General features: G+C 39.0%; 1 protein-coding gene across 1 annotated transcript in view; it reads left to right on the top strand.

The window, feature by feature from the left end:
• Positions 1 to 11,565, top strand: part of UBE2N (ubiquitin conjugating enzyme E2 N) — a 33,292-nt gene extending 21,727 nt beyond the window's left edge. The window contains exons 2-4 of the mRNA XM_045365698.3: positions 8,601 to 8,847; positions 9,022 to 9,162; positions 9,840 to 11,565. Of these exons, the coding sequence (XP_045221633.1) occupies positions 8,601 to 8,847; positions 9,022 to 9,162; positions 9,840 to 9,880 (429 nt within the window). The 3' untranslated portion in view covers positions 9,881 to 11,565. The remainder of the gene's footprint in view (positions 1 to 8,600; positions 8,848 to 9,021; positions 9,163 to 9,839) is intronic.
• Positions 11,566 to 13,018: the final 1,453 nt, after the last annotated feature.

The following is a 13,018-nucleotide window of genomic DNA, read 5'->3' as shown; positions in this document are numbered from 1 at the left end:
CAAACTTAGGTACAATAACTTTTAAGAGCATCAGTTTTTTCATTTGCAAAGGAAAGGTGGCGAAATAAGTAGATGATGTCTTATGTCCACTAGGGGGTAGTGTGTACTGTAATAATTAAAATAGTTCTTCAGTGAATTCTTTACTTCATCATGCAGTTAGCTTGTTTGAATTAATTTTTGTTCATTTAATTTTTTTTTGACACAAATTGTTTTTTTCAAACACAAATCTTGTGACTGTAGCAAACAGTAACTCTTGTTACATGTATTCCTGTTATTAGTGATATCAAATGTTCTGACATTACTTTTTATATAGAATTTTTTGAGGGGAAGAGTGATGCTTTACAGTTTCTGTACAAAATTTTACCCATTATGTGAAATAAGTTAAATTCTTAATGACCAGGCAGTAACATTATAACATGATTGTCTTGTGTTTCACTGTCCAGACTAATATGGGAGCTACTAATCACTGCATGTGGCTGTTGAGTGGTTGAAATATGACTAGTTTAAATTAACATGTGGTACAGGTGTGAATTGCACAGTGGGCATTGAAGGCTATGAAAAAAGATAAAATACATCATTAATTTCATACTGATTTCATGTTGAAATAATATTTTAAATACATTTTTAGATAAAATATATTAAAATTAATTTTACCTGTTTTTACTTTTTTATGTGGCTACTAGAAAATTTTAAAATACTTATGTGGCTTGCATTATATTTCTGTTGGACAGCAGTGCTGTAGAAAAAAGTCCTCATCAACCATTTTTATCTTAGCATATCTCTAGGTGGCCTTATGATTTGTAAGGAAGTAGTATAGTGGGGAGCTTGAGCAAAACTTTGGTTCTATTTCTAATCCCAGCTAGAAAATAGGCAGTCAGTTTTACTATAATGAGACGTTATATGTTCCTAATAATGTTATATGTTATACAAAGTCATGTAAAATTCACAGGACTTGCAGGTAAAATGAAGCAAGGGGTATGCACTTGAAAATGTCCATTGATGATAATTAACTTTTTTTTTTTTTTTTTTAAGAGACAGGGTCTCACTATCACCCACGCTGGGGTACAGTGGTGTGATCACAGCTAACTGTAACCTCAAACTCCTGGGCTCAGGCAATCCTCCCACCTCAACCTCCCAAGTATGCTAGGACTACAGGTGTATGCCAGCATGCCCAGCTAAGTTTTTTAGTTTTATTTTGGTTTGTAGAGATGGGGTCTTGCTGTGTTGCCCAGGCTGGTGGTAACATTTTTTAAATGCTCACTTATGGGTCCAAGTGCAGTGGCTCACGCCTGTCATCCCATTGCTTTGGGAGGCCAAGGCGGGAAGATTGCTTGAGGCCAGGACTTCGAGACCAGCCCGGGCAACATAGAGAAACCCATGTCTATGAAAAAAAGTGATAAATAAAAATGCCCACTTGCATATAGAGGGTGAACTTGCAGATTTTCATAAGTAATTTACAGTTGTGTACATAATGAAGAATTGACTTGCTTTATTAGTGATCCCAAAAAAAGGAGCCCTGTTTGTTTTATTTTATAAATTTTTTGTAATTTGTTTTTTCTTTATTATATATTTTTTTCTATAACACACAACTTTGCCCAGAACCGTATTTGTTAATATTTTAGAGTCACTTAAAGATGTAGTGACAGGTTGGAGTTTACAGAGTAGGTATCATTGAGGTATCACCCAGTTTTTTAACACTTATTTTTCAGTAATGAAATGGGCAGTTACTGAGTTATCAGACAGCTCTTGCTTGAGATGAGCTAAAAGTTGATACAGCTAAAAGTTGATGAGCTAACAGTTGATACTACTGGTCATACATTGCAATTTTGTGTTTCAGAGAATATTCTAAAAAACCTAATCATTGTAGACAGGATGCACTGGGATATAGATAGTTACTATCTGTACCAACTTTTCTCACACACAAATTAGCACTCTTTCTAAGAATACTGTTTATTATCCAAAAATTTTACTGCATATAATATAATCATTGCCTTAGAGAAGAAATCTAAGACCTGATACTGCTTCGTACTGAGCACAAATTATTTTTCAACTTAAAAATAAGAGTCCTGGTTAATAGAGATTGATTGACAGAATGTCAATTGTTATAATTTACTAACTACAGTATAGTTTACTGTAGTTTTGAGTCTAGGGTTTGCTCTTCAGGTCCCAGTAGATCTATTGATAATTAGATATTTGATTCCTTTTAGAAATATTTGTAGGCCGGGCGTGGTGGCTCACGCCTGTAATCCCAGCACTTCGGGAGGCCGAGGCGGGCGGATCACGAGGTCAGGAGATCGAGACCATTCTGGCTAACATGGTGAAACCCCATCTCTACTAAAAATACAAGAAAAATTAGTCAGGCATGGTGGCAGGCACCTGTAGTCCCAGCTACTCGGGAGGCTGAGGCAGGAGAATGGCGTGAACCTGGGAGGCGGAGCTTGCAGTGAGCTGAGATGCGCCACTGCACTCCAGCCTGGGCGACAGAGCAAGAGTCCATCTCAAAAAAAAAAAAAAAAAAAAAATTTTGTAGCATTAACTATTGTATGCATTCTATAAGATGAGACACTTTCCTTTAGACTTAATTTTGTTGCCATTTAAATCCATACCCTACTCCTTTACCAACTTCCTTGTCTTATTTTACTAACTAATTTCCTGAACATAGTCTATAGTACTTTCTGTTATGCATGGCCCTAAACTCACTTCTATTTGGGATTCACTCTTTGGACTGCTTTTAAACATAATAGAATCACAAAATGCATTTAAGGGTTTTTCTGTTTTTCTGTAAACAACTATGGCCTTCCTATGTGATCTCATTTGTCAACTCTTTTTTTTTTTAATCTTTGTAGAGATGGGGTCTCACTAATGCTTGCCCAGGCTGGTCTGGAACTCCTAGCCTCAAGTCATTCCCCTGCCTGCCTCAGCCACCCAAAGTGCAGGGATTACAGGCATGAACCATGGCGTCCCACCTGCAGTGTAAATTACTTATGCCAAAAGATAGATAAGGCCGGGCGTGGTGGCTCATGCTTGTAATCCCAGCACTCTGGGAGGCCGAGGCGGGCAGATCACTTTAAGTCAGGAGTTCGAGACCTGCCTGGCCAACATGGTGAAACCCCGTCTCTGCTAAAAATACAAAAATTAGCCAGATCTGCTCGCTTGAACCCGAGATCGTGCCACTGCACTGCAGCCTGGGCAACAGAGCGAGACTTGTCTCAAAGAAAAAAAAAAAAAGATAAGTGAAACAGCAGGAATTTTAGCCCTTTACTTCTTCACTTAAAGAAATCATACTGTACTCTGTCTTTCCACCAAAGAATATTGTAAAACCAGGAGGTATTTTAGTCAGTCATGTGTTGAATAGTGGCCGGAAATATTTTATTTCCTAGCCGGTTTTTGCCTTTTTAGGAAAAAAATTGACATCAGTTTCTGTGGTTGAGACTTTTTCAGATGCTGCCATTTGAGACTTGTTTCATGTAGTTTGGATTTTATTCCTTTTTTCCCCTCCCACGATTTATGCCGTGAGTTTGTTAGGGAAAACAACACAGTTTAGTGAAATAATTAGGCGTGTTTTTGTGTCAGTCCATTAGAACTTGAGAGCAGCATAAGAACTATTTCAAAATGTTTTCTACATGCCAAAGCTTATTTTAGAATGTGTTCCGATTAAATCTAGGCTTGATCAGGTCACATGATGTGCTTAATATGTACGTTCTTGACAAAGAATATCTGATTTTGAGGGTGAACTGAAGATGAGAAAGTAAATGCCATATCTATCTCTGCCACTGTGCACTGAGAGTGATTTTGAAGCTATTTTGGGATATGCTTTTGGAGGCCCTTCTGTAGCTTTTTATAGTAGATATAGAGCTGCTACTACTTTGTGTAACTGGTGAGTAGTGGATTGGGACTCTTGGGCCCTGGCTTTCTTTTTTTTCCAGTCAACCAATTTATGGCTTTCTAAAGACATAAAGATCTGGGGTAAAATTAAAGGATGGAGGTGAGGAGAGCCCAGAATTCAAGGAATTTTACCATCCAGTTATTTTCTCATTCTTCTACTCCTGCTGTTCATCCCTAATATCTTAACTTTTTCCTAAAAAATGAAGACCAGCCTCTTTTGTTCTGGTCACAATGTTAAAGGACTTCCCAAGGTCAGAGGCTTCATTATTGCCTCTTGAGCTTTTTAATGCTCTAAAAATGTTTTAGTTTGAACCTAAAGAACATGTCAGTTTCTCACTTGCTCTTATATTACCATGATCAAAACAAAAAACTAGTCTTAAAATACCAGAGACATTACCTAAAATGGCCATGGGTTTAATTAACACATTTTGGGGAAGCATTTGATTTGTATTTACATCTTATGACTATTTCAGTATATTACTGTGCTGAGAGAGAAGTTGTTTGTTGTTGTTATTGTTGTTTTTAACATACGCCCTGTAGCTTGTGGAATGAAACAGTTTAAGATGTATTATTTTTCTTAGGTGAAGGCAGTGTAAATAAAATATTCTCATTTATTGTTTTTCATACCTAAAAGCTTATTTAAGTATGATTATTTTTCTGGTTAAAAATAAATAAAATTAGACTATTTTTCCCCATACTTGAGTGGCTCCTTTTCCTTCCATAATGTGCACATCCTGCCTTGAAAATAACCCTGCTTTAATGATGTTAACGATGAAATTGATAGTTTATTTTCCTCTCTTTATAACATCAAAGAGATTCAGAATTCAGTAAATATTAATTGAATTATCTATTGTGCCAGGCAGTGATCTAAATGCTGAGGATATAGCAGTCCATAAAACAGACTCAAATCCGTCCTCTCATGGAGCTTAAATTCTGAACAAAATAAGTAGAAATGAGATTTGTTAGTAGTGCTGTGGAGATAAAGCTGGGGAGTGGGGATAGGGAGTGTACAGGATAGGGTGGAATGGGGTTTGCAATTTCAGTTATGAGGGCTTCACTGAGAAAACATGAAGATCTTAGGAGCTGAGGGAACAAGCCATATGGATATTTTGGGGAAGAAGAGCAAGTGCAAAGCCCTTGAGGTGAGAGGATGCCTGGCAGGTTAAAGAACTACAAGGAAGCTAATTTTTGTCTGGAACAGAGAAGGTAGGGGATGGAGGGAGAATAGCTGAAGATGAGTCAGAGAGGTGGGTGGAGTGAGGGCATCATATAGAGCCTCTTTTGGGGGCCCATTACAAGGACTATGCCTTTTTTTTTTTTTTTTTTTTTGAGACGGAGTTTCGGTCTTGCTGCCCACACTAGAGTGCAATGACATGATCTGTGCTCACCGCAACCTCCGCCTCTCCAGTTCAAGCGATTATCCTGCCTCAGCCTCCTGAGTAGCTGGGATTATGGGCATGCGCCACCACGCCTAGCTAATTTTGTGTTTTCGTATTTTTATTAGAGATGAGATTTCTCCATGTTGATCAGACTGGTCTCGAACTCCTGACCTGAGGCGATCCACCCGCCTCAGTCTCCCAAATTGCTGGGATTACAGGTGTGAGCCACCGCACCGGCTCAGGACTATGACTTAAAGGGTCTGTGGGTAACAGACCTGCGAGGGAGGTAGTGAGGTCAGAAGCAGGAAGAATAGGTTAGGAGGGTGTTGTAGTATGCCAGGTGAGAGCTGATGGTTGCTTGGATCAGAGGTGTAGCAGTGGAAGGGTGAGAAACAGTCCAATCATGAGTAGAATTTGAGGTATTAAAAAAAATTTTTTTTTGACAATCAGGCTAGATGTGTGTGGCATATGAAGGAAAAGGTGGATCATTTGGAAAGATGAGTTTGCCAATAACTGACATGGGGAAGTCTTTATGGGAGGAGCAAAGGTTGTGGGTAGGGAGATCATGTTAAGTTTGGGATGCTTATTAGACATTCAAGAGCATATATCGAGTAGGGAGTTACAGAGGCAAGAGGCACGATCAGGGGAGAGGTCTGGGCTGGATATGAATTAGGGGAGGCTTCAGCTTAAAGAGTCTATTTAGTGTTTAAATTTATTGCATTACATGAGATCACTGTGGAAATGTATAAACAGAGAGGAAGCCCTAGGACAGAGCCCCAGTGCACTTCAGTGTTGCCACGGTGGGAGATAGGAAGAAACCAACAAGAAAACTAAAGGAAGCTGCTGCCAGACAAGGAGGAAGACAGCCATGAGAATGTGGTGATAGGAAGTTAGATAAAGCTTTGCAAAGAGGAAGGAGACCAGCTGGATAAGATGTTGCATTTAGGTCAAGTAAGATAAAGATTAAGCACTGGACATTTGATTTAACCTTGTGGAAATCATTGGTGACGTTAACAAACAAGTTAGTGATAACTACAGCTTGATTGAAGGGTGTGTTCAAGACAGAAGAGGAGGAGAGAAATTGGAGATGAGCAATTACAGATCTCTTCAAAGAGGAGCAAAGCAAGGGGCAGTAGCAGTAGCTGTTTGGGCGAGTGGGGGTAAGTTTAGTTTTCTCCTTTTATGGGAACATAACAGCAAGTTTGTGTAGTTTGGGGAAAGATCCAGTAAAGAAGGGAGAACTGATGATTCAGGAGAGGAAAGAGATGCTATTCAGTGTTCTTGAATAGTTGAGAAGGAGATGTAAAAAGTAAAGTAGGGCCGGGCACGGTGGCTCATACCTGTAATCCCAGCACTTTGGGAGGCCGAGGCGGGCGGATCACGAGGTCAGGAGATCGAGACCATCCTGGCTAACATGGTGAAACCCCATCTCTACTAAAAATACAAAAAATTAGCTGAGCGCGGTGGCGGGCGCCTGTAGTCCCAGCTACTCAGGAGGCGGAGGGAGGAGAATAGCGTGAACCCAGGAGGCGGAGTTTGCAGCGAGCCGAGATCGCCCAACTGCACTCCAGACTGGGCCAAAGAGCGAGACTCCGTCTCAAAAAAAAAAGTAAAGTAGAGGTTCCTCTTCAAAGACTTTCCTCCCCATCTAATTAGGAATAAATAGTAACTTCTCTTAGAAGCAAAATTTATTCAAAGACCTGTGCTAACATTCTTAAATATCTGCTAACCATAATAAAGAAATCAATATACTTTATGTTCTTAGCTCCCACAATTTAGCCTAAATATTTGCCCTGGCATGTTTATACTGCTGCAAGCAAGCAGTAGGTTATAGCCTGTTCCTCTTCCTTATTTAAAAGTGTTTTTACCTTTCTCAGCATTCCACAAGTGGCTTCCTCCTTCCTGTGTTCCCCTCTACCTTTATTTCTTTTAAAAATTCTAAGTTGCTAGCCAATCAGGATAAATATAGAATGTGAGGTCCCATTCGAGCCGATGGAAACCAGACACAGCAGTAGGGTGGACGCGTCAGGTTATAAATGACCCTGTCTCCTTTGTTCAGTGTACTCTCGTGGCAAAATTCCTGGCGAGTGTACCCTTTCTGCAGGAAGTAAAAATGGCCTTACTAAGTAAATTTATGTTCAAGTGCTATTTCTTTACAGCACCGAGGAACAAACATTTCAAACAGATAAGTAAGATCTAGTGCTCAAGAAGACCGATTGGCCCTAGCTAAGAGTACATGGCATTTCATCTCTACAGGAGAAAAGCCAGAGTGTATAGGTGCAGATGCAGGGAAATGTCCAAATGCTACAGTGGAAGCTGATGGAAGTATCTAACTTGTCATGAAATAGGAAGCATGAAATAGGAACATCAGCCACAAGTGAGGATGGGGATGGAGATGCTGGAGGTTTGAAGAGAGAAGAGAAAGAATAATATAGTTATTTAGGAGAGAGGGAGAATGATGAAAGAGAGAACTAATGATATGTTTGTTGGGAGTATTAAAGGTTCCTCTGAAGTTAATTATCAATTTTAGACTAATCAGCATTGTTAAATATATTTCTTTAGCCCTGTTCAGGTACCTGGGCCTCTTATCTCCTTTCTTTAGTCCATTACATTTTTCAGAGGGGAAGTTTTCAGTGGGTTTAAAAACTAATTTTTGGCCGGGTGTGTTGGCCTATACCTGTAATCCTAGCACTTTGGGAAGCCAAGGCGGGCAGATCACTTGAGGCCAGAGGCCAGCAGGGCGATACCGTCTCTACTAAAAATACAAAAATTAGCTGGGCGTGGTGGTGCACACCTGTAATCCCAGCTATTCCGGAGGCCGAGTTGGGAGGATCACCTGGGTCCAGGGAGGTAGAGGCTGCAGTGAGCCAAGATCTTGCCACTCCACTCCAGCCTGAGTGACAGTGAGACCCTGTCTCAAAAACAAACAACAAAACACCACCAAAAAATCCCAATTTTACTTTTTAAATTTAAATAGCTTGGTTTTGGTTGAGTTTAGAGCAAGTTGCCTTACCTATGTAATCCTAATGCTACTTTATTTTACTTGAGTAAAATATCAGTTTTATTAACCTAATTTTATTATCAACGTATTTGTAAACATTTGTAGCCAAAATGTATGACACCATCATTGGTATTTGCTTGCAGTTGCATTCAGCTGGTTGTAATTATTTAAATGGTATTTTTTTGAATTTTGCATTTTATAAGCAAAATAAATCCTGTTGGAAGATTGGAGATGTTCTATTATGCCTATTTCCAAGAGATGAACTTTCTAATTTTACTTTTGGTGTCTAGTAAAGTGACATTTGTTTCACAAATGTGTTTGTTTTTCTGTTGTAGGAAACCCAGCGTTTGCTGGCAGAACCAGTTCCTGGCATCAAAGCAGAACCAGATGAGAGCAACGCCCGTTATTTTCATGTGGTCATTGCTGGCCCTCAAGATTCCCCCTTTGAGGGAGGGACTTTTAAACTTGAACTATTCCTTCCTGAAGAATACCCAATGGCAGCCCCTAAAGTACGTTTCATGACCAAAATTTATCATCCTAATGTAGACAAGTTGGGAAGAATATGTTTAGATATTTTGAAAGGTAAGTGTTATCTTTATCAGCATATGCTATTATTAAGCTTTCTCCTTTTTCTCTTAAGCATTCCATGTTTAGAATGTAAATATACAAAGACCAGAGAGGTCTGCGGGAGGGAAGTGAAGCAGTTCTGGGCCTGTTTTTTCATGCTTCATCATACTGGGCCTGTTGCCTTCATAGATAAGTGGTCCCCAGCACTGCAGATCCGCACAGTTCTGCTATCGATCCAGGCCTTGTTAAGTGCTCCCAATCCAGATGATCCATTAGCAAATGATGTAGCGGAGCAGTGGAAGACCAACGAAGCCCAAGCCATAGAAACAGGTATCTAATATTCATTCTCCTTCACACCACTTCCACTCTTACAAACAAATTTGTATTGCCACTTAAACTTTTCTAAAGTTTCTCTTGGCAAGGAAAAGAAATAGAAAAAAAAATACTGTAATGAGTGAGATCCTGCTTATAGTATGTAAATACCTCTTATAACAAAATGGCCTGCTATGGGAACCCCCCAAATTTAAAGACAACCTGTAATTGGGAGATCTTGGAGTCTCTTGTAACTACACCTGGTTTAACAAATACTAAGTGCGTACCATTTATCTAGTTATATGTAAAGAACACTGGAAAACTTTTGAACTGTTTTTGTAACCCATTTGATTAAAGTATTCAGCTGTTTATGGCTAGAGAATTTGGAGTCAAGAAGCTTCAGCTACAGATTTTAAGAAAATTAGTGGGGAGAATTTTGTATCCAGAAATGGACAACTTGGTTCGAACCTCTTGAATTTTCTAGAACTTACGAATTTTATTGTAGTGTTTTGGTAATTGGACGTATACAAAATCTTTCAGCCCTGATCCGATTTATAGAAAAAGGCATGAATTTAAGAGATTACAGCATGACATTTCCATAATTAACTTAATAGTGTTTGTTTGCCATTTATAGTTTGGAAAGTAACATATTGAACTAAGTAAAATTATAATTGTGTGTTTGTTTCTGTCTACAGCTAGAGCATGGACTAGGCTATATGCCATGAATAATATTTAAATTGATCCGATCATCAAGTGTGCATCACTTCTCCTGTTCTGCCAAGACTTCCTCCTTTTTGTTTGCATTTAATGGACACAGTCTTAGAAACATTACAGAATAAAAAAGCCCAGACATCTTCAGTCCTTTGGTGATTAAATGCACATTAGCAAATCTATGTCTTGTCCTGATTCACTGTCATAAAGCATGAACAGAGGCTAGAAGTATCATCTGGATTGTTGTGAAACGTTTAAAAGCAGTGGCCCCTCCCTGCTTTTATTCATTTCCCCCATCCTGGTTTAAGTATAAAGCACTGTGAATGAAGGTAGTTGTCAGGTTAGCTGCAGGGGTGTGGGTGTTTTTCTTTATTTTATTTTATTTTTTTTGAGGGGGGAGGTAGTTTTATTTTTAATTTTATGGGCCCCTTTCCCCCTTTTTTGGTGATCTAATTGCATTGGTTAAAAGCAGCTAACCAGGTCTTTAAAATATGCTCTCTAGCCAAGTCTAACTTTATTTAGACGCTGTAGATGGACAAGCTTGATTGTTTGAACCAAAATGGGAACATTAAACAGACATCACAGCCCTCACTAATAACATTGCTGTCAAGTGTAGATTCCCCCCTTCAAAAAAAGCTTGTGACCATTTTGTATGGCTTGTCTGGAAACTTCTGTAAATCTTATGTTTTAGTAAAATATTTTTTGTTATTCTACTTTGCCTTTGTACAGTTTATTTTACTGTGTTTATTTCATTTTCCCAATGTGACAATCGTATTTTAAAATTAAAACTATGGAACATTCTGTCTTGGTCTTCACCATCTGGCAAATTGAATGGCAAGAGGTGGATTTCACCAGTTTCTTTTCACTGATGCAGATTTGTGTTAAGATAGTACTGAATGGAGTATTTATAAACTGGCCCTGAGCATGCATAAAGCATCAGTATCTGACCTTTTTTTAACCTCCTAGGAATTTGAAATAAATGTGTTTGTGTTGTCTGATTAGACGATCATTGGTGTCTTGCCACAATGTTTAAAAATTACTGTACAGGAAAGTCACAGCAAAGATAGCAGTTGTGACTGACATGTAGGACTTTCACAGTTGTGCCACATTTTTGCCTAAAATTTGGGTTATGACCTTTTTCTTGGTTCTTGTCTGAAAATTTCATCTGTAACCTTTCATGTGTGTTATTAAGAAACACTGATCTGATAATCATTTGGGATTTGCTGAGGCATTTGTGAGTCTTCCTTATAAACCTGATGAGCAGATCTCAAGCATCCAACTTGTGTGTCATCAGAAAGGTTTATTCCTTTGAGAGTAGCAAGTCCTCAATTAATGATTCTTGCTTTCATCCCTCTAGTATTTGCTATGGGAGCTCCTTTTATTCTTTAATTTGGAATTCAGTAATTTTTCTTCTTTATTGACAGAATTCCTCCCCTCACAAAACTGTTCTTTCCCACTTCTCTCCATATCTAATTCCTGATTCTTGTAATTTTTAAGTCATAAATGTAGCCAGTCATAAATACATAAATGTTAACCTTGGGTTGGAACCTTGTCTCTTGCAGTTTAAGGTAATGGATATTGTAGCCCATCTGAATTTTCTTCACTCTTTTTCTCGTAATTCTGGAGTTTCTTCAGATTGTGGTGTATTTTATTGTGCTCCTATGTAAGATGAAGAATTAACTATTAAAATTACATTTTCAACATACAAAAGCTTTTGATGACTGGTAACTGGTATCCTTCCAAATAAATGCATTGCTTGGTAACAAATGTTAGCTTAATGCAGACTAAAATTGTTAACAACCCTAATATTGTAAAATTTGAAATAATAACAGCAGTCGTCATAACAGTTCTTGGGTTGTTTAAAGGGTGCATTTGACTATAGCTAAGGAAACTGAATCTCACTTTAAAAATGAACCACACAAAACTTCAAGAAACGAAATAGAGATCAACATTTACTGCCTGTAGTATCGCTCATGGTTATAGCTAGTATCACGTAGTGATTTACAAACCATGAAATTCCAGAGTTAAATCTGTTGCACTACAAAAATATGGCTAAATGATGTCTGCTAAATTTGTGAGTTACAGAAGTACAGAAATAAGTTATTTTAATTTCAAATGCCGTGAATTTCTAATTTCATGGTATCACATTTTTTTCCTTTGCAGTTTTGGTAAGAATCTCCCATTGCTTTGATAAGACTGTCTTTCTCAACCAGTGGGATGAAACAACTGCCAGTGTGTTCACTGAGCCTTCTTAGGACTTAAGGGGCTCTGGGAGAGGCCAAGGCAGCAGTTGAAAACTGCAGCTTCACCTGGCCTTTGGGCCTGTTTTCCCTGGCCCACACAGTATGGCTGGTTAAAACATTCTGAATTTGATGCCAACATTTTTAAAAATCGGGAGATTTACATGAAAATGCAGGATTCTGGTAACTTTTGAATGAGCTGAAGATCTGGCAACAGTAGACCTGACCCACTTTCGTGCATGGGACTCAACTGAGAGGATCTGAGTAGCGAACACCGTAAGAGCATGTCATGTCTTCTTACCAGCTACTCTCCAGTTGGCTAGAGTCTCCTCCAAGCACACCTGCTAGTCCTTCCTCCTTGTAAGCCTTTGACTTTGTAATCCCTGGGCTAAAGAAAACATTATTCAACAAAAGTGTTTCATGTTTGCCCACTAGTTGTTGGGGATCATTAGGTGGTGAGTTAATGGCATGGAGCTTTCCTTTGGGACCTTTTACTCTAATGGGGAAGGGGGACAGACAAATAGTTGTAACTCTGTCATGGAAAAGGGAAGTGACTTGGACAGACTTTTGGATTCAGGCCAGATGAACATCTCCAGGCAGAGGGAACAGCAGCATCTGCAAAGTACTGGGAGAGAAGAAAAGAATCTGAACATTAATAAGCGGCTTCCTGAAAATCGACTGCCCAGGCCAGGCACAGTGGCTCACGCCTGTGATCCCCAGCACTTTAGGAGGCCGAGGCAGGAGGATCACTTGAGTCCAGGAGTTTGTGACCAGTCTGGGTAACATAGTGGGACCCAGTCTCTATTTAAAATTGCCTGTTAAGAGGCTTTTCTAAAATCTTGAGGTGTTGATAGGAGCTTTATGTTTTTTGGCTTTTTTGATTTGTTGTAGTCTACTTTGCTGTGATTTGCTTGTGCTCTAGT

This window comes from Macaca fascicularis, chromosome 11 (genome assembly GCF_037993035.2).
Source record: "Macaca fascicularis isolate 582-1 chromosome 11, T2T-MFA8v1.1".
In the NCBI taxonomy this organism is placed as follows: Eukaryota; Metazoa; Chordata; class Mammalia; order Primates; family Cercopithecidae; genus Macaca; species Macaca fascicularis.
Note: the sequence above shows the minus strand (reverse complement) of the source record. Positions and strands in the feature narration are given on the sequence as shown.